Source organism: Hirundo rustica, chromosome 3 (genome assembly GCF_015227805.2).
Source record: "Hirundo rustica isolate bHirRus1 chromosome 3, bHirRus1.pri.v3, whole genome shotgun sequence".
Lineage (NCBI taxonomy): Eukaryota > Metazoa > Chordata > Aves > Passeriformes > Hirundinidae > Hirundo > Hirundo rustica.
Genome location: NC_053452.1, coordinates 2,629,332 through 2,656,480, shown reverse-complemented (window position 1 = coordinate 2,656,480; position 27,149 = coordinate 2,629,332). Strand labels below are relative to the sequence as shown.

At 44.7% G+C, this 27,149-nt stretch overlaps 1 protein-coding gene across 3 annotated transcripts in view; it reads left to right on the top strand.

Moving 5' to 3' along the window:
* SPRED2 (sprouty related EVH1 domain containing 2) overlaps window positions 1-25,118 on the top strand; it is a 58,145-nt gene extending 33,027 nt beyond the window's left edge. For 2 of the 3 annotated variants that reach the window (XM_040059528.1, XM_040059529.1), the window contains 4 exons: window positions 658-826; window positions 3,570-3,634; window positions 20,571-20,720; window positions 21,115-24,653. In XM_040059528.1, coding sequence (XP_039915462.1) covers window positions 658-826; window positions 3,570-3,634; window positions 20,571-20,720; window positions 21,115-21,768 — 1,038 coding nt within the window. In that variant the 3' untranslated portion in view covers window positions 21,769-24,653. Of the gene's footprint in view, window positions 1-657; window positions 827-3,569; window positions 3,635-20,570; window positions 20,721-21,114; window positions 24,654-24,781; window positions 24,857-25,095 lie in introns of those variants that run through there. The other variant, XM_058419894.1, reaches the window with a different exon arrangement.
* Window positions 25,119-27,149: the final 2,031 nt, after the last annotated feature.

Here is a 27,149-nt window from a genome sequence, read left to right as displayed (position 1 = left end):
AGGCTCAAAAAATGCATTATTTGAGTCAGAAATGATCTTGCTTTCAGAAAGACTGGTGTTTTAAAGCTGTTTCAATTACGGTTTGTCTTTCACCACGCTGTTCTGCTCAGGATGCTTTTTTTGACATTATTTGGGAGCCACACTTACGGTTTTGAGGGGTGGAGTAAGACACGACAAGCCATCCCTGTTGTCCCTGAGCATCGCTCTAGAGATGGATTTTTTGGCACAGCAGAACTTGAGATGAGTGTCTGGCTGGGGGTGAACAATTTAAAAACTGAGAGGGGAGTGTTGCAGCACCTCCTAAATCTGCTGCTGGTGGATAAAATTTCTGTGTTGAGCAAAATTACCAAGGAGAGAGATTCTCCTTCCTCCCGAGCCCCCCGCTAGCTTAACCTGTGCCACACTGGGTCCAAAACAGGCTCCTGGTGTAGGGAACGAGCGCCTACTCAAAGCACAAGCAAAAGATGAATGTGCCATGGTTTTGAGAACAATTAGAGTGTCTGGTGTTTATTAGTCATAATTTGGTAGGGAAGGATGTTTCCCCGTGCGAGGCATGACTTGGCTTGCTTTTTGCGTCCAGCCCGAGACGGTGCTGGCTGTGTCCTTGGGGAGGGAAAAGTGACTTTGCTCCTCTTTCGGGGCTCACGCCCCTCCCAGGTGGTGCTGGAGTGCTTTGTGAAGAAGGACCTGGTGTACACGAAGGCCAACCCCACCTTCCACCACTGGAAAGTTGACAACAGGAAGTTTGGGCTCACTTTCCAAAGCCCCGCTGACGCTCGAGCCTTCGACAGAGGAGTGAGGAAAGCCATCGAGGACCTCATTGAAGGTAGCGTGGGGGTGGATGGACGCTTCCACCCTTGGAAGAGTGGGCAGGGGTCTGAATCAGGGAGATGGGAAGAGGGATGTGTTTAACATTCTGGGGCTTGAAAGGTCTCTTGTGCGTTGTGTCCAAGTGAGCAAGCCCCAGCTTTTAAGAATTGAGTTTCCTCATCCCTCAGAGGAGATAAGGTGTTTCAGTCAAGTATTCTTCAATCCTCTCTGTCCAGACTTCTCCCCGTTATTTATCATTGAGTTTGTTGTTACTGCTGTTTTTTTTTTTTTTTTTTTGGATAGGCTTGGGTTCCACACTAGTGATGGCAACTCAAACAGCCCGGGCTCTTTATTTGAAATCAAATCTCATCTTAGCGAGTCTTTGTTAAATCATAGGATTTAATTCCTGCCTGGAGTTGAATAAAACTTTGGTTGGTTTTTGGTTTTATTTTGCAGTCATTGGTTTTGCCTGCATCCTCTTGGTTGAATGGTACTTCTTGAAGACTTTGTTGTGTTTTGGGGTGTTGTGTTTTTAGTTCTGTAAAAAACGCGTTTGAATTGTCTGTGCTTTGAAGTTGCCATAAATTTTTCCTTTTCGCATTTCCTTGCAATCAGGCAATCACAATACAGCTATAATTCAATTGTACTTTATTTTAATGAAATTTGATTCTTCATGCATTTTTTTCCTGATTTTTTTTAACCATGGTACTTTATAGTAGTCCGAAGCCTTTTGCCTTCTCTTCCAGTGTGACCAGGATATTTTTCTATACAGATGGTACATTTTCTGAGGATACTAACTCAGATATATGTATAGATGTGTATTCTTTTTGAGGACATTAGACAGCTTAATGTTCTGGATGGCCTGTCCTTGCCTTAACATGAACATGGTAGGTACTGGGAGAGAATTAATCCCCCAGGGCCCCTTACTGATAAATACCTCATCAGTTAGAGGAAGGATGTTCTCAGTTCATTTGCTTTTTTTCTGTGCTATTAACATTGGGAAGTTACAGGTTACAGATTTTCTTCTTGTTGTTAAAACTGTGAAGCATTTTGAGTCATAAAAGTGATGTTTTATGTAAGTGGCATGGGATTGTGTAAACCTTCAATGAGATAATAACTCAGCTGTATTGAGTAGTATTTTGGAGACGCTGATACTTGGCAACTCCTGTTTTGCTCTTCTTGATCCATTTTACAGTGGAGGTATTTAAAATCAAGTTCTGCTGTATCTCAGATGCTTCAAAATCAGCAAATCTATATTTATCCCATTAACAGTACAGGCTGATCCTCATGAATGTGTTCCTCGTTAACTTCCAAATAAGGCTTTCTGAATGAAGAACAATAACTTGCTCATGCACACACAGCGCCGGGCAGTGGATTTCATTTATCATTCATTTTTTGTTCACATACTTGATCAAAGTCAGCAGGTAATATTAAGCACAACTAAGTGTGCATTCAGAACTTCACGAAATCTGTGCATTGAGAACTTCACTTCACGAAATCACTGCTTTATTGTGGATATTTAACCAACACTTCATTCCCTGCGGCATCAGAAGTTTGGAGCACAGGTACAAGAGCCCTGTGCAGCTCCACGGAGCTTCAGCTTTTTTTAATTTTCCAGCTAATGTAGCGAACGGCACAAATGTTTCCACATTATTCAGCGTTTCAAGTGGGCTTTCACACTTAGCTCTGCACATCTTCGTGATGATGCAACTGAGAGCAGCCGAGGCTGGTGCCAGTAGCATTATATAAAACATGTTATTTTAACAAATTTCCAGAATGAAGGCGGTACAAGCCGTTCTACTCTCTTGGTCAGGGATGTGATGTGGCCATAACTCAGCCTAGCAGTGGGCTTCCACCAAAAATACACCTTTGACTTGAGGGTTCTCCCCCCAGCACATCCTCTTTGCTGCACCCACCCTCCTTAGGCAGCCTTAGGGTGGATGTAGCAGGTCAGGAAGGAGGGTCTGGGGTCTTGATTGGGTATGGGGAGGGGAGTCACTCCTTTTTAGGTGCAGCATAAACTTGGTGCCAAGCAATGGTGAGTGCCCCCTTCCCTGAGGCCATTCTTTGATGTGAGCAGCCCTGCAGGGTGAGGAGAGTTTTTTTGATAGGCTTCCCTGCTTTTCCAGAAGATTGCTTAATGTGCCTAATGAAAATTGCACCCCAGGATTTTGCTCTTGTCTGTGGTTTTACTCATATCACCTCCTTTCAAATACTTAGTTTACGTGGGGCAGGGTGATTCTCTGAGAAGTAGGTGATAACAAAGAAGACCTTTAGGGTATATAAAAGCTTCCAAAATTAAAAGGAAAAAAACCCAATCTAACTCTTCATTGTCAAAGTGAGGTTCATCTTATTTTAAATTAAAGGCTAGTTCACCCCCTCAGATTTAGGGAGTAAGGGAAAAACTCATACATGGTTTCTTGACAGCTGAGAATCAGCCTGGGGCACTGATTAGTGCATAGTTTACCATTCTGCAGAAATTAGTCTTTTGTAATTAGAAATGGTAACTGCTGCTTTTATCGTTGTTAATTAGCGCTGGCAGCCACACAGTTGCATTTCAAGAACCACTTTTTTCAGATTTTTACCTCTCCAGCCCAGCTACCAGCAGATGGCTTGTCCTTCGTTAATCTGAACCGCTCTTTCACACATCTACAACATGCAAACCTGTGAGATTCCAAGTGTTTATCATTCTCAAAAAAAAAAAAAGTTTTCACGGAGATATAATGTTTAAAAAGCTGTTGGTTTGGTTTTTTTCCTAGGATCTACAACTTCCTCGTCCACCCTTCACAACGAGGCCGAGGTCGGCGATGATGATGTCTTCACTGTAAGTACACGTCACCCCAAGTCCTTCTCTTTTATGGTCAGGTTAGAAAGGGTTTTTCTGTTTTTCTTTCAACCTCAGGGTTGGCGTTCAGCCACCGTCATGTTTGGACACCGGGTGTGTTTTATTTGATGGAAGTATATCCTCTACAGAATGTGAGGCCTCCTGTCGCCACGTGAAAAGCTTGTCAGAGCAGGTGATGTCAGGGGCTAGAGGTGAAGAAATGATCACCCTTGGATTTCTTTTGGCTTAGTCTGAGGTGGTGCACACACCTGCTAATGCTTCTCTCTGTCCTTGAGAAGCTTCCTGCAAGCTCAGGTAGTTAGCAAGGGGGTTGCTACATACTCAAGGAAATAAGGTTTTGAATCACACTTGTAAGCAAGCAAACTTTAAAGGTGTTTCACCTGTACCTGGAATGTAGAAAGTTCAGACAGGTGTTCTTCAGGTGGAGGAAGGCATCTGTCTAAGCAGCAGTGACTTAAACAGGAGCGAGCTGTTGGAGGTTGATGTGGAGTTTTCCTAAAACTAAAGTACTAACTGCAAAAGGAAAGTTAAAAAGTAAAGCAAAAAAACTTGTCAGGTGCTCACACTGTATACTTTTTTTTTTAAAACAAAGTTATTTGCTCACTTTAATTCAACCCCCATGTGCACAGATCAGTTATTTTACACGTGCCCTCCTGGCCCCGTGGAGCCCGGATGGCAGGAGGGGGGGAGGTTGGGATATCCTCAGTGCAGCAACAGCAAACTCAAAATTCTCTTTGGGATACTTCCTTGCATTTTTAGTGTGAAGGAGGGGAAAAAACAGCACAAGCATCAAGCTGCTTGAAGATGACTCCCAGGAAGGCATCCAAAGCCAAAAGGTGTTTTTTGAGGGTGACGCTGTGCTGGCATTGGGACCGGGTCAGATCTCCTGCTGAGTTTTGACCGGATCTTCCCGAGGGCTGCTGGCATGTTGTCCTTTTGTCACGCTCAGGGAGACAAACAACAGCAGGCAGGGTTAAAAGGTGACTTCCTGCACTCTGCAGCAAAACTATCATTAGCAGCTGCTTCCCAACTACCTGCCAGAAGTGATTTATAGGCGCTGGGGACGGACAGAGATGGGGGAGGCACCAGTGCAGCCGGAGCCTTTTACCAATATGTGCTGCTTTGTTGCCGAATCCGCTGGATGAGCCGTGCTCTGCTGGGGGTGGACAGTCACTCTTGATGTGTGTGTGGCTCCTCTGTGCTCATCAGAAAGCGGATGACTGTCAAAATGTGCCTTGGGATGGGTGTGTGCCAGCTCTCACTGGGTTACACACCGGAATACTCAATGTTTGAGCAGTGACGAGTGGCCTGTGGAAACAGGAGAGTGTATTTTTGCTAAAATCCTACTGGTTGATGTTTAGGCACCTGGGAGTGCTCCTGAATTTCTCCACAAGCTGTGTTGTGGCCGAGTGTCGATGTTTAAACTCAAAAGAATGGTTTTTACAAGGAGGAAGAACTTCTTGCCTTTAAGTAGGTGTTGTTGAACATTGGAAAAGCTGGATGAATCCTGCTCCAGCCGCAGCAAAATCACTCAAACTCCTGCGTTCAAAATGAAGTGCCAGAACTGCAGGAGATTTTTCCCACCTACTGAGGAGGTGACAGGTGACTGTCACCTGCAGACAACCTGCAGACATTTATGGGTAGGATGCCTGACGGAGAAGGAGGAACAAGGCTGCTCAGTAGCAAGGAGGGAAACCTCAGCAGTGTAGGCATCTTGTTGGGACCTGGGGGAACGAGCTGTGTCCTGCCTGGCAGTGCTCTCTGCGGGGTTTTGCGATCTCCAGAGGGCAGGAGGGACCTCCCTGGGTGGTGGGACCCGGCAGGGTGCTGTTTGTCGAGATGGCACACCAGGGCGGATGGGTTGTCACACTCCAAAAATAAGGATTTGGGGACATCTCCTTCCTCAGTGTGTCTTGGTTTTTCTGGGATGAAGTCTTTCCTTTTCCTGCAGTCCTTAAGCTCTTCAAAGCTCTCAACTTCCTATTTATCTGGTAGGTTATGGTGAAGTATGAAGATACTGCATAAGCCAGAAATAACATACTGAAGCACAGAGCAGTTTAAAGCTGGAAGAAATTGATAGGGCTGTGAAATGTCTTATTTTTACCCTTCTGTTCCATTCTTTCTTTGCACATATTTTTGACTCGTGTATCGTAGTCCGTTTGGTCATCCTTCCACACAAAACTTCTCTACAACTTTCTGTAAACTCTTATCCAGCCACAGCAGTGGATTTTTTGGGGGGCTTTGGTTGGGTTTTTTTCTCCGTTTTAAAGAGAAAGCACATTTGTTCTTTTTTATTTCCTAAGGTAGTTATTAAAATCTTCACAGTCCTCCCCCTCTCCCACACATGCATGAATAAACTTAACTGCGTGCGGCAGAATTTTCAAAAAGCATCTGCATGATTGAGTCATTTAATCAGTCATTTTCCCGTCTCTGAGGATCTCAGCCATTGCTGCTGCGCTGCTGCCTCAAATATTTGGCCCGAGGTCCTGCTCTTCTTGAAGGTGCTTCAATCTGTTCAAGCACGGCCGTCCAAAACTTGACGTTTCTGGGGCTGCTTTGCGATTTCGTCGCGCCCAGATGTGCGCACCGACGCAGTGCTCCCAGCTTTAGAACAACCCCCCTCGTTACATGCGAGCCCTGACCCCCATACAGCTGTTGGCTCTTGATTGGCACGGGGCTTCTCTAAACGCGGCTGTTAGCTGCGGTGCGGCCCCGTGGGACGCGCGTCGTTTCGCCTGTGCGACCGGCGCGTCGTCCGTTCTGTTTATTCCGCGGCCAGCCTGCAGCCCTCCCAGGCATCCGGCAGGTTGCTTCCGTGGGGAAGAGAAGGTTTGCCCCAGAGGCAGAGCTCTCCTGCAGGCTCTGACCTTGCATGGCTTAGTGGAGGATCGTTTTGTATCAGAAGGTGGACTTTTTTTTGGGGGAGGGATTTTGAATTATCTGCGGCTGTGGGAGCATTCGCTTGGTGTCAGTAGGCTCCTCCCGTGAGTGGAACTTGCAGAGCTGAGGCGATAACTTGGGCAGCAATATCCTGCCCCATCCCTATGGCAGGCGCTCCCCATCCATCTTTCTGAAGCATGGGTTATCTCTTTCAAAAACAGGACTTTTGCCAGCTAATGCTTTCCCTGTGGCTTAGACCTACAGCAAACAGCCTGTTCTGAAATTCATACCTGACAGGGCAGGAAACAACAGTATATGGAGCTCAGTGTCGCAGCCTGGAGCTGAAAAATGCTTGTTTCTAAAATGAAATCTCCATTTAGGGGTTTTAACAATATGTAGTTGTGTTTCTTGAGTTTCAGATCCTCTGAAGAGGCCATTAAATGTTTTCCATATGTTAGCAAATAAATTTCTTCTGTCTTGTACGTTATAAATCGTCCTCTCAAGAGATGCAATCTGAGTAGGACTGGCCCATCCGTTCTGTCTCCGCTGGGGGAAACCCTGTCATGGCAGCAGGCTGAGATTGTTCTGTTTGTCTTCATCCATCCAGCCTGCATCTTCAGCCTTCTTTAATTAACATTCATTGCAGAAGTAGGGTTTAATGCAGACTGAATTCTGGATTCTGTAGTTCCTCAGCCACGGAATTTGCCATATAATTGAGTTCTTGTGTAATTTTTTTTTCCCCTAATCTGCACTTCTACTTCCAATTACAGATAATAATCCCACATGACCACGAAGTGAAAATTGTGAATTGACTCCAAGGAAAAAAAGGGTCAATGTCTTCCAGAGTCTGCAGAGCGCCTGAAATGGCCTCTTTTAGCATCCCATCTGAAAAAGCAGAGGTGTTTGTTCTGAAGCCTTATGACCAGTTCAGCTAAAACACCACTCGTGTTTTTCAGAAAAATCTGCAGCCTTGTGCCTGCTTTAGTGCTGAAGAAAAGACACCCACTGGCAGGAGGAGCAGCGCTCCCATGTTTGTTCTGGTTTGTGACTCTAGAAATGACTGCAGTCCCCTTTTGCTTTCAGTGAAATGCAAGGGAGAACCCAGCAAAACTCCTCCTTACTAGGTTTGATAGGCATGTTAAAATCACAGGGATTTTATATATATATATATCAATATTAAAAAAAATAAATCCTAGTTTTTGGTTCAATTCAAGACCTGCAGAGTTGGGCAGATCGAGCAGGTGTGGTTGAGCAGCAGAAGTTGTGTTTCAAGGTGCACACACTCGTTCCATTGCTTCTCTTGTTGACTCCTGGCTAAAAGCTTACTTATCTTGCTTCCCCAGCTGCAGGATGGGGGAAATAACTCTCCTGCTTCACTGAGGTGATATGGAGAGATCTTGCTGCCACTGCTTTTTCTTTCTGGACTTCCAGCAGAAGTCTTTTCAGGCTCATGTTTTCACTACCAAGTCTTGTGTTTGGAGCAATCCTGTGCCCCTTGTACCTTTTTCTTGTCAGGTCATGGACTCCTGTGCTTGGAGATGTTTGAGTTAGGAAGTTTGTTACGTGGCTTGGACACTGCTGGCAGTCATTTCAGAGGCAGACACAACCAGTGCATATTGGGGCAGATGTTTGCATTACATTTTCTCTCTTCTGCTTTCCTAATTTAAAAAAAAAAAACAGACTTTTCCCTGCTGCCTTTCCTTGAAACCTTCTGTCTACTTTCATCTTCCATCCGGGCCTCAAGCATGTTCCAGCCTCACTATTCAAATTTATAAGATTTATATTTGTTAGATAAACACTTAATCTAATTTTTCTTGTTGGCGTCTTTGTTTCACGTTCAGATGGTTCTTTTAAAGAACAACTGTGGCTTTTTTTTTTTCTTTAAAGTAGACAGCAGAAACTTAGTCCAAATACTTTGGAATATATTTGTAAGTTCTGCGGGATGCTGGAGCATCTCTCGTCCCAGCCCTCTGTGGAAAATGATGTTCAAATGATGTTGCTGAGAGCAGAACAACACTGAGTTGCAAGATGTGTTTCAGTCAGAAGTTGTGCCCAGAGACTGAGGAGCCACAAGAGCTTGCAGTTTCCTTTTTCTTTATGCTGTCCTGGAGTAGCAGAAGGGGAGAATGCATTTTGGAGGCGCAGAGCTCTCTGTGGGAATGACGGGGTTGTCACCTCGAGCGAATCCACCTTGTTTGCTCTGTGAGCCTGAGCAAAACCGACAAGGGGATTGTTTCAGTGACAGGACACGATGGCCTTACTTCTGTTCTTCTTCCTGCCCAGCAGCCAGCTGTGCTCTGTGTGAAGAGCCAAAGGGTTCATTGCTGCTAGCCACATCCTCTGATGTCTGGATTTTGGGCTTGCGTTGTAAACCACAGCTATTCTAATTCAGATTTTAAAGAGGCGGGGGGGGGGAAAAAGTACTTGCCAAGAGGAGAGAAATTCATACACAGAAAAACCAGCAGGCTCAAATCCTTCCCTCAAAAATCTGAAAAGGTCCTGACTATCCACCAGTTTTAAGGCTAGCTGCTTTTTATCTGGTTGGGGTTTTTTTTCCCCTGCCTTCGGGTTAACTTTGCCCACACAAACTCACATCACTCAATGGGAATGGATACCAGTGCTGAAAGGGATTTTTCAGTAGGGAAGGTCAAGTGGAAAGTTTTTTACTCTGGCTGTCATGTTTATTTTCTAGTGTTGTATTTCTCCCTTTCTTTCAGGATCTCTTGCTTCTTTCAAGTGGCGCTGGAAATTAACCCATTTATTTTCTTGCTCTTTCTGCCAATACAAGCAGGCTGTACTCACCGATAATTTAATACTATCACCACTGAAACGGTGGGATCATCTGGAAAGGCAGCTGCTCTTTTCCTTAAGTCCTTCAAAAATGTAGGAGCAATTACTATGTACTTCAGCCTATGGATTGCCTTTGTTTACTCTTACTCATAACCTGGCATTTGGACAGAAGGATATATAAAAATTACTGTGGTATGGAGGTACACGGAACATAAAATCTCCTTGTTCTTGTGTACATAACAGATTCATAAGATGTAAGTGAAGAGCTATGGGGAGCAGATAGGAGAAAGTTTCAAGGTTTGCTTCCTTTAAAAGAGAGGAAGGGGAGTAAGGGTCTTGCACGATTTCTGTATTGCTTTATTGTATTTATCATGAGGGTTTTTTTGCTTTTGTGTCACTCTCTGACAGGTAAAGCATTCTCTTCTTACTGCAGATCAGGAACTAGCATTTTCACCCAATTCCCAAATGGGCTGAATTTCAGTGGTTTTGGTGCTGTTTCACTCCTAAGTGAATTACAAATAAGAAGAACAAACTATTAAACAGAAAGTATCTGCGCTGCTATCAGTTATTCTAAGGCTGACTGCTGCATGTTTGTCTTCTGAAAAAATAATTTGGCTGTGTAGTAATGTACTTAAACTATATGATGAGTTAAAGTGTGAAGCTGTTTATAAGCATGTTCCCTTTTAATTCACCTGGAACTGAATGCTGTAGTGTATTTATGTATTTAAGGCACAAATGTGTCAGAAACAAAATACAACCAAGAGTAAATTGCCCTTTCTTAATATACAGTAAAACAGGGGGGGAAAGGTTGGTGGTGTTTTTTTTTTTTTTACTTTTGCTTTTGTTCAGCCATGGTTCCCAGGGCATTTCTTTGGTATTATGTAAGGGGGACCTGATTTGAGTCAAGATGCCTGTGAAAAGCAAGTCATTTTCCAGCCAGCTCAGTTCCCCCACCTTGCTTTTGCAGCACAGTCATGCCAGGAGCGAAGCTGATGTGGAGAGGAGCAGGATTTGGGGTTGCAGGAGTTATTTTAGCACCTATATGAAACCACAGCCGAGGGATGCAACTTGACTGATGCATTTTTAGCCTCAGCAGAGCAGAGACAGGCTCCTCCATCCCCCTTTTCCTAGCACAGCTGACTCTGTGCTGAGCCAACCCAGGGAAGTGAACCAAAAACTAGCCCTATAAAAGAAAGCGGATACTTTTCCGGTGGTTTTGCTCCTGGAGCCAGCTTGCTGGGAAAGCAGGAGTGCTGGCTCAAGGGAAACTGTGGCTGGGAGGCTGAGGGGAGGCAAAAAAAGAAACCTCTGACACCCCACCAATGTTCACGGCGTCACCTGAAATTCATTGCATGCTCCTAGCCCTGGATACATCACTTTCTGCTGGTGATAGAAGTAAGGTGGCTCTTGCACTTGTGGCGTTTTCCTCCTTCCTGGTTCTGCTGTGAAGTTCATCCTTCTGTTGAGACAAGAAGGAGATGCCAGGATTGCTGAGGCGGTGTCACGGCCAAGTGTACGTTTTTACCTTGAACATACATGGTTGATAGGACTGCAGCTTCCCATTAGATTCCCTCTTTAATCTGGGCTCTGCAGTCAGCCTTTGAAGTGTGTAGGCCTCTCTTTCTGCTTCAGGCTGCTTGAAAATTCGACAAAGGCAGAAACTGGCCTTTTCCATTGCTCGCATACCCAACCTGAGGAAGTGGCTTTCGGCAGACAGCTGTATTTGTAAGCTGCAGTTGGAACAAAATGCCTTGTCCCGGGGCACCGGCAGGAGGAGGACACCAGGGACAGCTGGATTTGGGGTGTCTTGGCTGTCCCCAGGCACTGCCTTTGAAGGTGACAGGCAGAGCAGATCCAGCGCAGCGTGTAAACACTGCTGGAAGGAGGCAGCCTTGGCTGGGGGCAGAGCGATGATTGACCGCTTCCTGTGCTGCAGCAGAAGGGATTAGGGAAGGGCAGCCTGGCACATAACCCGGTGGGACAGCAGGGATGCAGGGCTGGAGTGGAGCTCTCTGCACAGTTGAGAGAGGGGAAATGCATTTGGCTCCTGGTGCTGAGCTGGAGCATCCATCTGGGCAGCGCTAGCAAGGGAGCTGAGTGGGAAATGAGTGCCCTGCTCTCCTCTTGGTGAAGGAGCCTGTAATTCCCACCTGCTGTGTAAACACTGGCAGATCTCATTTGAATCTGTCATCTTCTGTAACAGGTAGGAAAGACAAACCCAAAGCAGACAGAGAGCTGAGGCTGCCTGGAGTGTGTCCTTGAATTTTGGATCCTCTCAAATGTTTGGAGTTTGTTTACTTGGGCTTTCTCTTTTTTTTTGAGAATTTGGAAAAGAAAAGGAGTGGTTTGGTGAAGCTTAGCAATGAAACGTGCTTTTATATGAGGTTTCAAGATTTTTCTTTAAGTTGACAGATCCCTCTCCCACCCCTAGAAAGAAAAAAAGAAAGCAAGAAAGAAGAAAAGCCATAAAGAAACCCCACGACTTTCAGACTGAGAAAATATTGTAAGGTGGTGTCCCCTCTGCCCCCCAGTACGTGTTTGGTAGTAACTGAGGATGAACAACAGTTCAGGGGCTCAGAGTGGACCTCTGCCCAGTACAGAAATGCATTATAAAGAACCCCATCTAAATAGTCCTGCTTCCTTCCCTCACCTGTCTAACGTGTCTTGTTAAGGGTCTGCTTGCCCTGTATCTTGTGAGTACTTCATGAAAATTAAACCAGCAGTGATTATAGGAAGCAGTTCATATGTCTCTGGCTCCTTCTGCAAAAGGAGAAGGAAAGACAGAAGTAAATAAGTGCCATTGCATTTTTAAGCAGAGCCTCACATATTTGCAGTGCATATGAAGAGGGTATTTTAAAAGTTTGCATCAGCTGTTGGGTTCTATTTTGGTGATAAATTCCAGCTAAAATATCATCGATGTTCATAACTGTGTGAATAAATGACCCCTAACTGACTTCCTAAAATATCGTATCAGTCTGCTGTGGGAAGTTTGCACTTAACTTAGTTTTTTCTCCGTTTATAACCCGTTGTATTACATAGGAGGAGCACTGCTGAATTTAGAGGCTGCAGCACACATAGCAAAGACATTAATGATGGATTAGGTGCATCAGAGACATCAGTGATGGTTTAGGTGCATCCATTCTTTTAGCTTGGCTAATGTAATTTTCTTCAGGGTTTTTCTTCCCCCCTTAATATGATTTCCTTCCCCCCTCCTTGAAAGTTTCTATATAGAGGAGCTGAGATGGTGAGTTTTGTGGAGCCATCTGTTCCCAGCTGCTCTCAGCTGTCCAGTGTTTAACACCCCCTTATGAACTTCCCTCCTTTTATTTCCTAGCATCCTTACCCATCTTGCAGCAGGAATGCTTTTTGGCAGCGTTGGATGTGCTAAGCTCCCTGTCAGCACCTGAGAATGAGGAGCTCTCCTTCCGGCCTCACCCACCTCTGCTCTCTCTACCTCCATGGATGGTCAGCTGAGGGCAGGGAGCTGATGCAAAAGTGACTTTGGGCTGCATTCCTGTGGTTCTGCACCCACGCATGCCCACAGAGCAGGTGATGGCACTGCTGGTGGGGAGGAGAAGCAGTGGCCGTCACCTCCCCTCAGCAGTTCAGACCACGGTGGCCGTTCTCTTGGCCTTAGCAGAGGGCAGCTGTGGTGATCTGGATAATATTGGTAGAGAAGGAGGCTCTGCTAATCTTTGCAGAGCTGTACAAGCACAAATGTTGGAGGCTGGAGCATCCAGCGGTGCTGTAGCCCACGCCAGGATGTCATTGACTTACCAGAGCCTCTGCAAAAGGGAAAGGCCAGCCTCTGACCCTAGATGGTCTTAAGCAGTTGGTTAGTTTAAACAGTTCCCAGCTTTAAGTAAAAGGATCCTGTTGAAGCAGCGTAGCTTGTCTCAGCATGGAGCAATCCAATCAGGCCACAGCACGGAGGAGTTGCAGGAATGAAGAAGGAAGCGTGGGAGTCCCGGTAAGGAGAGGATCTCCACATGGGTGAGGACCCAAGCGCCTTGTGGGGAGACAGAGCCACCCTGCTCTCACCACTCTGCTGTGGGATTGCTGTGCTGCCTGGGGGAGCAGCCCTGGAAGCCTGAGCTCATGGCTTGGGTTTTTTCCCCCCTTAAAACATTCTGGTTTTCCCTTATAAGTACCTGATGCAAAGATTTTTTCCACGGAAGCGGTGCTCTAGCCCAGTGGTGCAGTAAGGGGGAGGGGTATCCTGGGAAGGAAATGCTGAATAGACCTGCTCAGAGCCTCTGGTCCAGGTCTGAGTCCGAGCAAAATGGGGTATTGACTTATTTCAGTCCTCCTCTGACTTTTGCAGACAACGTTTCTCTTTGTATCTCTGCAAATGCCTGCTTTTGCAGACATGTCTGATGCCCTGTATGAGGCAAGCAGCGAAACAGGAAAATCTCCCTGAGGTTTCCCCCCTTACCACATCTGAGTGTTTGTCATGTCATTTAATCACGTCTGAGTCTCGTATATTCTTTTCACTTCTTGAAGTGAGCTGTTAAGCCACATCTGTGGCCCATGCAGAGCTGCCTGATGATGCCAGAGTTGGGTTTAGCAGGAGTTTAATGGAGATGATCTTGTGCCCTGAATTCTTGTGAATGTTCCTAAAGTTTTGCTGACTTGAGCCAGCGCAGCCACCAGCATCTTTCTGGCACTAAAAGCTATAACCAAAAAAACTTAAAATAAGAAAAGGTCGCTGTAATAAAAAAGTAGCTAGCCTTCTGCACTTTTTATTGGTATTTGTTTCTAGGTGGGGATGACTAGAAGACAGTCCAAACATTTGAGAAATTCTGCTGCTGTTCTGGTATTGGACGAGTCTGAATCAACGCTTGTCGTGATGGTTGTGTACAGCCAATTTGTCTTTGAACTGAACTGGAATATGCTGTAACATGAAGCTTTTCCTTCAGACTTTCAACAGAGTAGAACTACATTCAGCTCCAGCCATCCCCAGTATATGTGAGTGGCAGAACGTTTAAAAAAATGTGTGGAAGCAATTTTCTGCAGTGATGGGAAACAAACAGAAATTTGACAAAAGCATTTTCTTCCACGGCTTTGTTTTGCCATGGCAAATTAAAAGCTTGTGCTTAGGAGACAGGAGTCTCGAATCTTAAAAGATTTTTCACACTGCATCTTTTTCTTAATACTTGGATGATCTAGCTCTCTTTGAATTTGGCTGTTTTACAGGGCACACTTGATGGAAAATGCTCCCTTTTCTAAATTTCTTGAAGGGAGAGAGAAAGGTGTTTTGAGACAAAATTTAGGACTTGTGCTGTTCCACTATCTGCCAAACTCAGAAGTGCTGTATCTCTTTAGGCTTTAAAAACAAAAAAAAATGCTGGAGGAGAACGGAAGGACTTGTTGTGGTCTGGCGAGATTAAGCTGAGGGAGTTCTGGGAGACTATATTTTATCTTAATTTCTTTGGAAAGGTGGAAGTTTCTCTGCCACGCATCCGAAATAACTCTCAGACTTCCTCTTTGTCAAGTTCCTAAACAGCGGCTCCGTAGATAAGGCCCGGGCCGGCGCAGAGCTCGCTATCACTCGCTTGCTGCGCTGTTTTGCTGGCTTTATCGTTCTTCCTTTCCGTCCTGATAGCGCAGCTGTGCCTCCCTGTATTCCAATGAGAGGCTCAAGGGAAAATGTGCCAGGGCTCCCGAGGGATTGCACCCGGGCAGAGCGCACCGAGGGCTCCGGCTGCCTGGCGCAGAGGTGTTTGGGCTGTGCCGTGGGAGGATGCAGCTCTCTGTGGCTGTCACTTTTCCAGGCTCATCCTCAACCCAAGCAGAGCTGGGTTCCTTGTCCTGGGAATGGTGGGGATGCCTTGTCAAAAGATGAGGTGGAGCTTCCCACAGGTGGACCCAGGAGTTGCTGCGAGGAGCTTTGGCTGTTGCAGAAGGATAACTTTGGTAGAGGTGAGCCCCACCGAGTTGTGCTTTTCCCTGCTGCATGTCAAGAGGCCCCCTTGGAGCCGGATGTTGTGGTTGTGAAAGATGGGAAAAGTGAGGCAGGGCAGTAGAGAGCAGGTTGGCTCGTGCTTTGGCCAGGCTGGCATGGGGTTTGATTCCTTCAGGACCATTGCTTGCAAAGCTCATTGTTCAACATCACGATAAATCTGTTCCCTCCTGCTTCGTGCAACCATTAAAATTCTAGAGAGGGAAAAAAAAAAAGTCATGCTTGACCCACAATTATTTCTGACAGCAAACTCACAAATCCTTTTGCTGGCAGAGAGCACTTCTGGAAGTTTTAAGTGACAGAACTCTGTAATTTCCCTCTGGCAACCGATTTCTGACAAGCTGCCACAGATTGCATTGCTTCGTAATTCTGAGAGGAATCTTTCTTCTTTTTTGTAGTCAGCCTTGTATGTTGCATCACACAGAGTGAACCTATTCTGTGAAGCCTTCAGAGGCAAGGTGATTCAGAAGCAGGAGAAGGCTTCTTTTCCTCGTGTGTTTTTCATAGATGCTCATCTGTGCTTACTGCTTAGGTATCTGATTAGCCTTCTTGTGTAACAAATCCATTTCAATGAGAAATAAACTGCAGAAAATGATTAACATAATCTTCTTTACTAATGACTGGGGGTTTTTAATTTAATGAGTCACTTCTGAAAGTCTGAGGGGGGAAACAAGGACATGCTTTTCTTTTCTTTCTTTCTTTTTTTTTTTTTTTTTAATTAGCACAGTGCCACCATTTGCCTGTAGAAGCCTGGTGTTTTTTTTCTTTAAGCAGCCATACTGCACATGCAGTACATGTGCCTGCTCAGATACATCCAGCTCGCTTGCAACAGGAAATGTGTTGCACAGGTTTTATAAAATGACTCTTAGGGTCATGATTAATGATTTTGTTATCCAAGCAGCGAAACCACAAGAGTTTGTGACTGCTACAGCAGCCAGAAGGTTCTGGTACGAGCAGCACAAATGTCTTGTAATTGAGCATTGGAGGGCATGTTGAAACAGAGCTTGTTATCGGACTCCCTGTTCCAACAGCTTCAGTTTGGGGTTCTTTTCTCTTTTGTGACTACCGGGCATGTTTTCAGTAGTTTCCCCTCAAAGCCAAATGATGGAGCTGGGTTGGTTTTAACAGGTTTGAGGAGAAGAAACCAGTGGTTTGTGACCTGATTTTCCATCAGAGCAATAGCCTGGCTCTGGAGGCCATGTCCTTTCTAGATGTATTTCTGTAGGTGAGTGTATTAGGAAGACTTAGAGCAGATATCTCACGTCTCCACCCTTCAGCACCCTCCCCAAAATTTTCTCTGCTATGCTGATGGTAGATAATCCCAGCCAAGTCCCAGTCTTCTTGTGGGAGACAGGAGTTGTTCCCTGCTTCCCTCAGTGACAAAGTCTTGCCATCATTTCTTCTTAGCGGCGCTTGGCTGAAGATGCCTGATTTTCACAGGTCACCAAGTCCGGGTTCAGTGCAAGGGAATTGAGAGAACAGTGCACTTTCAGAGGCCTGAGGCATCATCATGCTTCTAATCCTTGGTCACTTACCTCCTTCTGAGGGCTCCTTGAACTACATTTTAGCCATGGCCACCATCAGAAGCACCTCCTTCTGCCTTATTTGAGCCTGTTCCAGTGAATACCTCATGATTTTCCTTTCTGAAGGATACCAGAAGAATAATCCCTTCCTGCTCACGTTCCTATGGGAGTCACAATTCAGCGGACTTCTCATCTTCTTGGTCCCTCCCATGATCTCTTTCCCAGGCTGGAGGGACACAGGCTATTTAGTTGGCTGTTGTTGAGAAGCCATCCCATGTCCCCTGTGGTCCTGGCCATGGCTCTGTGAGCTTGCCACGGTGGAAATACCCTTACTGGGCCAGCACCACAGACAACGGGGAGCAGCACAGCAGATACATGCAGTGCCTTGGTGGTTGTGTTTGTTGCTGCTGGCTTTTTTTCACTTTTGAGGTTTTTTTACTTTTTTCCTTGCTGATCCACCAAGTGGACACTGTCACAGAGCTGCCTGTTTTAATCCCAAGACCTCCTTCCTGGACAGCAATAACTGGCTCAGAGGGCATCATTCTGTGTGTCAGATCAAGGTGTTTATATCACATTGTTCTTTAGGTTTAATTATGTTTGGTTTTTTTTTTTTTAACATCCAGCGTGTTAAAAGTCAGCATTATGAGATTCTTAAGCAAGTTTCAGGGTCAGCTTTCATTTTGACTCTCGTGAATAACAAGTTTCATCTGGAAACGGTGTCGTGATCTTGTTCATCTCTCTCCTCATGTAATTGATGAGTGTGTCCACCAGCACGGGCGAGGAGCCTGAGGGAGGTTCATTGGTGACCTTCTGCTTGGGAAGCAGGAATTTTCTACCTCTTCTGTTTCCTTCAATCCTCAGACCACACATTCACGTGTGTGTAGAGCACTGTTCCCCTGTGTCAGTTTGTAACCCTGAGGGACCTTGGTGGAAAGCACCAGTGCTTATCCCAGCGAGGCAACTCTGCAGACACTGCATTTGTCACCCAGGCAGTGCCTTTAGTGTCACCAACCAGGAGTCATCATGAACTTCTTTATGGACGAGTGAGCAGTCTTGGATAGCTTGCTTTCCCCTTCCTGGGTGCTTAGAAGTATTTGTGTTGGCAAACTGCCCATCTAATCTGAGGACATTGAATGTGGAAATGCAGCAATTTTGGATAAGGTGAAAGCGGAGAGCAGCCTCTGGTATGCTGCAAACAGGTTTTGTAGCCCTGTCAACACGTGTGGAGGAGAGGCTCCATTGCCCTGACGGGTCTAAAGGGAGAAGAAGGTGTGGAGGAAAAGCAAAGGTAGATATGAATCTGGCAAGATAAAAATCACTACAAGCTCTTTTCCAGTTGCCTGTTGCAGAAATCCTGCCTTCCCAGAGAGGCAGCAAAATAGCACAGTGCTTGGAGGGCTGGTTGTAGCTCCCAGCTGCCCTGCTGAGATTATCGAGGAGTTATATCCAGTTTGGGTGGGATTTTGATTTTAATTTTCATCCAGGACAGGGAGGCAGTTGCAGGACAGTATGTGCAATGACCTCCCACTGGGTTGTTTCCCCAGGCTGCATTGTTTGGACCATGAGCACCCAAGATGTTTTTGGAGCGTATCCACAAAAAGCTTGTCCCAGCAGGGCTCAGCTGTGGATCCTCTGAAGGTGAAGGGTCCTGCTGGCTGCCATGGTACCATTTTAAGGCCCTGCCTCTTTTTTGCTTCATGTCAGAGTTTAGCTTTGAGAGCAGCTTCGGGGCTGCCTGGGCCATGGGGTGTGTTGTGTGGCTTTCTGAGAAGCTTAAATCACAGCTCAGCATCTTGGTGTGCGCCACATACAGCTGTGCAGGAAGGGTACTTGTGTGAGTACCAATATGGCTGTTGTAAATAAATCCTGACTCTTCTCAGGGTTTTCGAACAGGTTTTAAGCTTAATGTTATTAGAAGACATTTGTAGAAACTGCTCTTCTTTTTTTTTTTTTTTTTTTTTTTTTTTTTTTTTAACCATCCCCAAAATGTGCTAGATATTGTAGGAGCTTAAGTGAAGTGCACAAGACTTAGCTTTAAAGGGTTTAATCCAGATTTGAAATGCCTTTGTCTAATAAGTTATGGAGACTGGGCTGATGAAACCTCTTTTTTAAAAGAGCCTGAATATTGGTGCAGTTCCACTTTAGAGGTGTTGTTAACTATGTTAAGAGTTGATCTGCTTCTATGTACTTGTTTTAACAACAACAACAAATCCCTAAAACAAACACACATATTAAAAAGTCTGTTCCTAATGGGAGTCAGCCATTCAAAACTCATTCTTCTTGTTGTACCTCTCAGATAACCCAGCCTGGCTTTACATCACACTGCAAACAACACACTGTGTATTTGCTTTCAACAAAATAAGTTGGGAGTTTGGTGCTTTTAAAGTGCCGCGAGAGTTAAAGAGAACCAACATCTATTTTTGTGTTGTAATGCTTCAAGGTGTTCTCTCACCTTTGGACAGAGTCTTTCAGAGCGTTGTTTTCAGAATAAACAAATACTCACAATGAGGGCTCTTGTATTCTTGGAGCAAGAAATGAGTCTGGTGCGATTAATTGGAAAATAGTATTTAGAGAATGCATTCTTGACAAGGAGAGAAGGTTTTTCAGGTAAAACCAGTCTTCTGCTACTACTGATAGGATTCTTCTCTGCTCTTGAGGTTGTGTCTCAGCTGGCTGCAGTGGCAGTCAGGAACCTTTTCCCTGCACTTGTGGCTGCAGCACATCTTGTCAGTTGAGAGGGGTTGGGGTGGAGATTTCTTTTATTTCAGGCACCAATGTTTCAGGCACGTGCAGTGCTACAGCTGTTCTGTTTGTTGTTTATGGAGGCCCCTTTTTTCCCTGCTCTTGGTTTGCTGGTACATTTACCAACTGTCTCTTGATATCCATGGTAATATGAAAAAGCCCAAAACCTATAAATAGAATGAATGGGCAAAATCCTGGATATCGTATGGCAACTGTTTTAACCAAGGAAGGGCTGTGGAGAGGTGATGGCTGACATTATTACCTCACAGTGTGTTTCTGCAGGAAGACAAGCATGATTGTTAAGAAGCAGCATGTTACTGTGTGATATTTCACCCTTTCATGATCATTGTTGCATAATGATGTAACTAATTAACCTAAATAAAGTGCTCACAGGGAACCAGGAATGTATAAAAACACAAATAACGTTCCGTTGCACGTTAATTGTGAGTGGCAAAAAAGTGACAAAACAAGAAAAAAAAATCCTGACGTTCTTAAAGGAAAGCTGATTACTCAAGTAGCCGGTGATGAACTGGAGTCCAGTGAGTGTTTGTGTAAAGGTTAACAAAATTGCCAGTATTTTTGTAGCCTGGGTAACTGGTGGGGTACAGCCTGGGCACACAGATGCTCTGTCTGAGCCCTCAGGACCTACAGGATTGCATCACTTGCAGGGGTTGGCTTTGCTCTGCAGAGGTAGGTCCTGGTGAACACTCATCGTCCCACCGTGCCCAGGATAACAAATAACATGCCCAGCGAATACAGGCGGTGTTGGTGAATATGTCACGGGCAGGCTATGGCATATTATTTTTCCATGTGTGTGGTGACAGCTTTTACAGCCTGGCAACAGATCTGCCTCTTTCAAGTATTTTATGTGCAACTTCATGAAGCCTCCAGCGGTCAGGTGTTGCCAGTATTGCAGGTGTGCGCAAAGTCAGTGAGTGGCAAAACATCTCTTAATGCCCTGTGTGGTAACAGCTGAATGTGTGACTTTTTTTCTTCCCCCCCTTTCCATTTAAAACAGAATGCTACAGATAGCTCCTCCAACTCCTCTCAGAAAAGGGAACAGCCTGTGCGAACTCTGGCTTCTCCTGCATCCTGCGAACATCGAAGAATTTGCACTCGTGGACACCTTCACGACCATTACAGCTCTGACCACTACCACCTAGAACAAGTAAGGTTTCTTCCCAGTGTTGCTGCCTCTGCCAGAGTTTGCTGCTGTTTGGTTTTCCTCCACGTGCCCGAGAGACAGCTCTCCCCTTCTGCTCTCCCTGTTTCCTTCTCAATTAGCTTTAAATGGCTTCCTGTTATTAAAAAAAAAGGGGGGGGGGGGGTAACAGCATGATTTAGCATGTTATGTTGTACCACGTGCACACAGGCCAGGGTAGGACTGTGACAGTTGTACTCCCTCCTGAGCCAAAGGCTGTGATGGATCACGGTGAATATAGAGAAGGAAAGACACAGTTGTTCAATATTGTCTCTTCGGGAAGCAAGGGGACGGGCGTTACCAGTAGCAAAATGGGCTTATTTATCTTTTCTCTCTCTTCATCTCCTTCCTGCTTCCACAGTCAGTAGGACCACGATCCTACCGGCACGTCAACTTTCCGGACGACGACGAGGAGATAGTGCGCATCAATCCTCGGGAAAAGATTTGGATGACTGGATACGAGGATTATCGCCATGCCCCAGCACGAGGAAAGAGCTTCGATCCCGACGACATGGACTCCTACGTACGTTTTGCCAAAAGCGAGGCCTCGAAACACGAATACACTTATCCTTACGTAGACAACTCGGACTTTGACCTGGGTGAAGATACCAAGGGTGCTGTGATAAAGACTCAACCTGTCAAATTCAAGCCCAGGCGGAAGGAAGACGGTGAGAGGTCGCGGTGCGTGTACTGCAGGGACATGTTCAACCACGAGGAGAACAAGCGGGGTCAATGCCAGGACGCTCCAGACCGCGTCAAAACTTGCATCCATCGAGTGAGCTGTATGTGGTGCGCGGACACTATGCTCTATCACTGTATGTCCGACCCAGAAGGAGACTATACGGATCCTTGCTCGTGCGACACCAGTGATGAAATGTTTTGCCTCCGGTGGATGGCCCTTATCGCCTTGTCTTTCATTGCTCCATGTATGTGCTGTTACTTGCCGCTTCGGGCTTGTTACCACTGTGGGGTCATGTGCAGGTGCTGTGGTGGGAAACACAAAGCTGCTGGATGACTACAGATGCGTTCGAAGTGTTAGGTTTGTCCCGTAGTTCAAAGGAACACGTTGGTTTTGGAGCACTGAGGTCACTCACTTTAATGCAGCCGCTGTGCCCGACGGCATCCGGAAACCACCAGTATGGATCACTTTACATTGGGTCATCTGGGGCTCACACTGCATTGATTTGCTCATCAACTGTTCTAACTAACTAACCTACAGCATAGACTTTTGTATTATTAATCTGTAATCAAAACAGACTGTCTTGTACATGGGGTTTTTTTGTTGGTTTTTTTTGGTTTTTTTCATTTAAAATGAGTTTGAGAGAAGAACTGCTTTAAATGGTGGTGGATTGTAGAACATCTCCAGGTTGTGTCTGTCTTGCCTCTGCTTGTGTGGTACCATCAGCGTGTTTAGCAAGCTTTGGCATTTCGAGAAATGGGGCGGTGTAGTGAACGAGATCTCACTTGGAAGATATTTTAACTTACCGTCAAGCTATCGTGTGTGTATAGAAGGTGTGCTAGTAACAAACTTGTACCACAACACAGTGTTTCTGTCAGTGGTTTTCTTTGGGTTTTTTGTTCTGTTTTCCAAAGCTAAAATAGCCATCTAAGCTGCAGTTTCTCTTCTAGGGTCCATCATCATTTCCTTCTGCAAACATCTTAAATTATTTCTCTGTTCGTTAAAGCTCTGTGAACAGAAAGTAAGGCTCAGTTACCATAGTCACATAACCATTGAGAATCCAGTAGTCCTCTTACCTGTAAACCATTTCAGACCACTACTTGAAAGGGAAACTGAAATTTTAGGCTTTTCTCTTTTCCCTGAATAACATTGGAAAAATGTGTTTTCAGAGCTCTGCCCAAAAAAGAAAGGGAACTTCTTCATTAGCCAGCAACGTAGAGATCTGTGAATAAAACACTAAGGTTCCAGATGAGGAAAACTGTTGATATGCAAAGAATTACTAACAATGCAATGTCAAAAGCACTATTATGGCAATTCTGGGGAAATGCTGCATTAAGTGGTGGATTATATAGAAAATCGTGTGTGTTTGTTTTCTGTATACATGAGCATGAGAACATTCGCGTCCACTGTAGTAACAACATTTAGCAATCTAAGCAGGTTATTTAAAAAAAAATCCAAAGCCAGGATGTTAACTGCCACTTCCAGTCTGGTCCCAATCTGCCTGATAACTTCCACAGCACATTGCTGTGAGCCCATGGGATGGAGCATGAGTGTCTTTGCAGGAGCCAGACTGAGGTGTCTGCCTGGCTTTCCCCCTCCCCAGTTCACCACCCAGGTTTATCAAGTGGATGCATAAGGTGCATACAGCAGGATAATATTACTTTTGATTTCTTTTTTTTTGTTGTTTTGTTTTCCTAATTATTTTTTTTTAATGTTGTCATGTTGTCTTGTGTACAAGGCTTGTAATTAGCTTGGAAAAAGAGTATTTTTCTAATATATTACAAGGAATAGCCAAATAATTTTTATTAAAAAATAATAAAAAAAAATGATTTAGCGCAGTGAGCTCTAACTAGCATAGTACAATCCGAATACTTTGAGGCAGCTAGGGATTGGCTTGTCAAAGCTGGCACTGCTGTTCCTGCCATAATTTCTTTCTGCAGTAAATTGCCAGTGGGCGCATGTCCTTTCCCTCCCTCTATTGCACATTGACATCAGTCTTAAAAGAGAGGAATTTTTTTTTTTTTTTTTAAAGAATTAATTTGCCAAATAAATGTAAAAGGAATGCTTGCCATTCTTTCTTGGTGGAATGTCCCAACGGTTCCTCTGAGAGTTAATCACAGCTTTTTAGTCAACCATTAAGTATGCAATGAGCTTGTTGTACACTATAGAGTTGGGTAAGTTTAATTCATAGCAGTTACTGGGGATTTTTTTCAGTTGGAGAAAAAAAAATTGAATGATAGTGGAAAAGGGATGGAGTGTTACACTCTGGGTGATGTGTCTGGGTTTGCTGAATGAAATACAAATATTTTGTGCCTAATAGCAGTTGACAAATCTCTCAATGGTGTCTAGTAAACATCAAGCCAGCCTCGTAAAAAAAAAAAAAAATAATGAAACAACCTTTTATTTCTGTTCTCAACAGTTGTTTCATGTAAACAAACACCTGTAAGATCTTCTCTCTATAAAGCACAACACTACAAAAAGATCTTACAGTTTTTTGTCCGGTCTTGAAGTGCCCCTATTTATTTAAGTAAAGTAGACATACTCCAAGCCTTTCTGTATGTCTGAAAATAAAAGTTATTAAAAAAAAAAAAAAAGGTCCCTCTTTTTTTTTATTTTGTTTTTCTTTCCCTCCTCCTTCCTCCCTCTTCTCTTGGGTTTTTGTAATACTTGTAGATTTCGCTGCATACGTTATTTGGTTCGTGATGGCAGTGGTGTAAGGGCACAAGGATAGAAATGGGTGGTTTTTTGTAAATATTTCTCCTTAATTTCCACACTGCTGCTGAACAGTGTGTAGCATTCTCCCAGTCAGCTTTGCAATACTGACATCAATCATTTGAGAGAAATTATTCAGATTTTATTTTTGTATCTGTGGTAACAAAAACATTAACCAATTTTTTTTTTTCCTGTTGTGGAAAGGTTTTGGTTTTTTGTTTTGGTTTTTTTGGGTTTTGTTTTTTTTTTTTTTTTCCAAGCTATTGCTCACGTTAACAAATTAAAGTGCCTGAAGCCTCATCATTATGTATCTATATACTAAAAGTTAAAACCCTGTTGTATTGATTTTTATAAGCCTTTTTACCTCTGTGTAAAAAAAAAAATATATATACAAGTGTATGATGTACATTTTAGTTCTTAACTTCTTTTTTTATTGTTTCTAATATGTATGATCAGTGTAGCTATTGCTTTAAAATGTACCATGTAAATACAAATACATCATATCAAAATGATGCCGTTCATTGTCACAATTGTGCCGTTTATTGTTGTTGAGGTGGCTGGGGAGTGAGGGGGAACAGAATGGGGGCTTTTCCATTTCTCGGTGTTTCTAAGGAAAAAAAATTGCTTTATTTTACAGTTTTGGCCGGCAAAGGCTGCTTAGCCTCGTGCACAGGCCATTCTCATCCAGACACGGAAGGGAGGATGAGGACAGGTGGGTTTTTTCAGGTGGTTTTTTAGGTGTTTTTCAGATGTTTTGGCGGGAGGACGCGGCCTGGCGGCACCAGGCCCCGGTAGGCCCTGGCGGCCATGGCAGCGGCCAAGGCTCCTTTTCTTGCTCTCCCTGCTCTTCTCCCCTGAGTCCTCACCCCTCACACAGCCTTGGGCTGAGTGAGAGATAAAATAACAATAGCCGCAGGGCTGTTGTTGTTTCGCTTTGTTTCATCTCCGCAGGGCTGTGAGGAGGAAAGGGGGGAGCAGGGGAAGGCCTCAGAGAGCAAGGGCCGCCATCCCGGTTTGCTGAGGGCACACGGAGCGGGTTTGCAGCCACGGGGAAGGAGAGACGCCTGAGGTGCCTGGCACTGCCATCCCTGCTCAGAGAGGTTTAGAATGGAAAGAGAATGATCCAGTTTAGATGGAAACCAGACTGCCACCAATCAACGGAGAAAACAGTGAGTATATCTGAATTTTTATAATTATTTCCAGCGGCTTGGTTAGGTCAATGCCGACTACATCTGTAAAGCCCAGGTTTATTTTTCCATAGTCAAGTGATAACCAAGCTGTTGCTCCTTTTTTATGTGCTTCTGGTTGTTTGGCTGCTGAACAACAACGCTGCCTCAAGCAGTATGTAAGAGAGGGAGGCACTTTTTATTCATTTATCTTTGTTTACATATTCCTAGAAACATGATACACTCATATAAACAAAGATTTCTGCGTGCATTTATTATGCAGTGATGGTATGTAGATGTTACATGTTTTTTAAAAAGACCTGCAGCCCTCATGAGAAATGCTCCCTGTGGGTCAGGTGCTGCCCTCAGGGCTCGCTGCACACAAAATCATTCCGTTTGTGTTGGTGTTTGGCTCCATCCACAGCAAAGCTGCAAAGGATTGCTCACAGTCCATCACACTCGCTTAACTAATGGAGAAGAACTCCAACTCTATTCCCTGGCCATTTGAATCCCACAAATTGCCTGGCTAAACCATGTTCCTTGCGGCCTGCAATGTCCTTTTGCTTTCATCCATGGATCAAAGGTGTTGCTTATGCCTGGAGATTTCTGAACTGAACCAGAAAATGTTACATTTGGGCACTGAATCTGTGGAAAATGTCATCTGTGGCAAGTGTCATCAAGATAGGAGGCATGAATGTCAGCCAGCTTTCTGCAGCATAATTAACTCATCATTGGTAGGATGCAATCACAGAGACTGAAATTGGAGAGGACACAGGTACTGTAAGCTTGCAACCATATGAAACCATATGTTGAATATTTTACGGCTTTAAAAAAGAAATCTAGTTCACTGGTAAATGTAATACAAAACGCATTTTAGAATAATGTCCTCACCCGGGCTGAGTTTTAGGGTCTGGCAAATGCAGTTTGGCATTTTCTAGCAGGGACTTGACACCAAATGTGCAGCTATCGTTGCCTGGGTCAGAGTGGCTCTCCAGGCATCTTTTTTCCCTGCTTAAGCAGCAGCTGTGCTGACCCAGTTCACACCCAGGCTCTCCCCGTGGGGAGGCATCCTTGGCTTCAAACACAGTTCCACCTGTGTACTGTTCTTCCTGTAGCCTGTGAAACTGAAGAGTCAGAGGGTAAGGAGAGGATTTTCTTGACTGCTCCCTCAGGAAGCCTACAAATGCTCCTAAGAAGCCTCTCATAGAAGCAGCATCAGGTCAGGAATGGCAGAGTGAGTGGAGGGCAACTGCAAGGGATAACCCTGCAGCTCTGTTCTTCTCCAAGGGACCAAGGGAAGCAGCATTTCTCAGGAATGCAGCTGTCTGGGGTTTCCTTCAGGGACAGGATGCACAAGGGGAGTTCACCCGACCTCCTTTAATCACTGGGTAGGAAGTTTTTCTCACTCTGCTTGGGAGAGCTTGTGATTTAAATGGGTAAAACAGATTTACCTGTTGTGAAAACAAGTGCAAGACTTTGAATTGCTTCCATAAAGTCATATGGGGATTTTTTGACACAGTCTGGCCTGAGCACAAGTTCACTACCTTCTTCATGCAAAGGTAATTTCTCCTATCATCCTGGAGATTTATTGGGAATTTTGGGCTTTGTCAGGAGCCTCGCTGCATGGAGCACAAACCAAGCTGCCAGCAAGGGGTGTGTAAATCTCCTTTCTCTGCTAATCCCACTTTAAAATGCAGATTTGAAGTAGCTGTCAGGATGCCTGGAAACAAGCGGTATCGTTGCATGTGTTCTCAGTACTTATCACAGACAAAACTTGTCTTCTTGTAATAAAAGAAATGCAGCCTTTTTTCTGTGAGAGCAGCAAGGAGATGCTTTCCT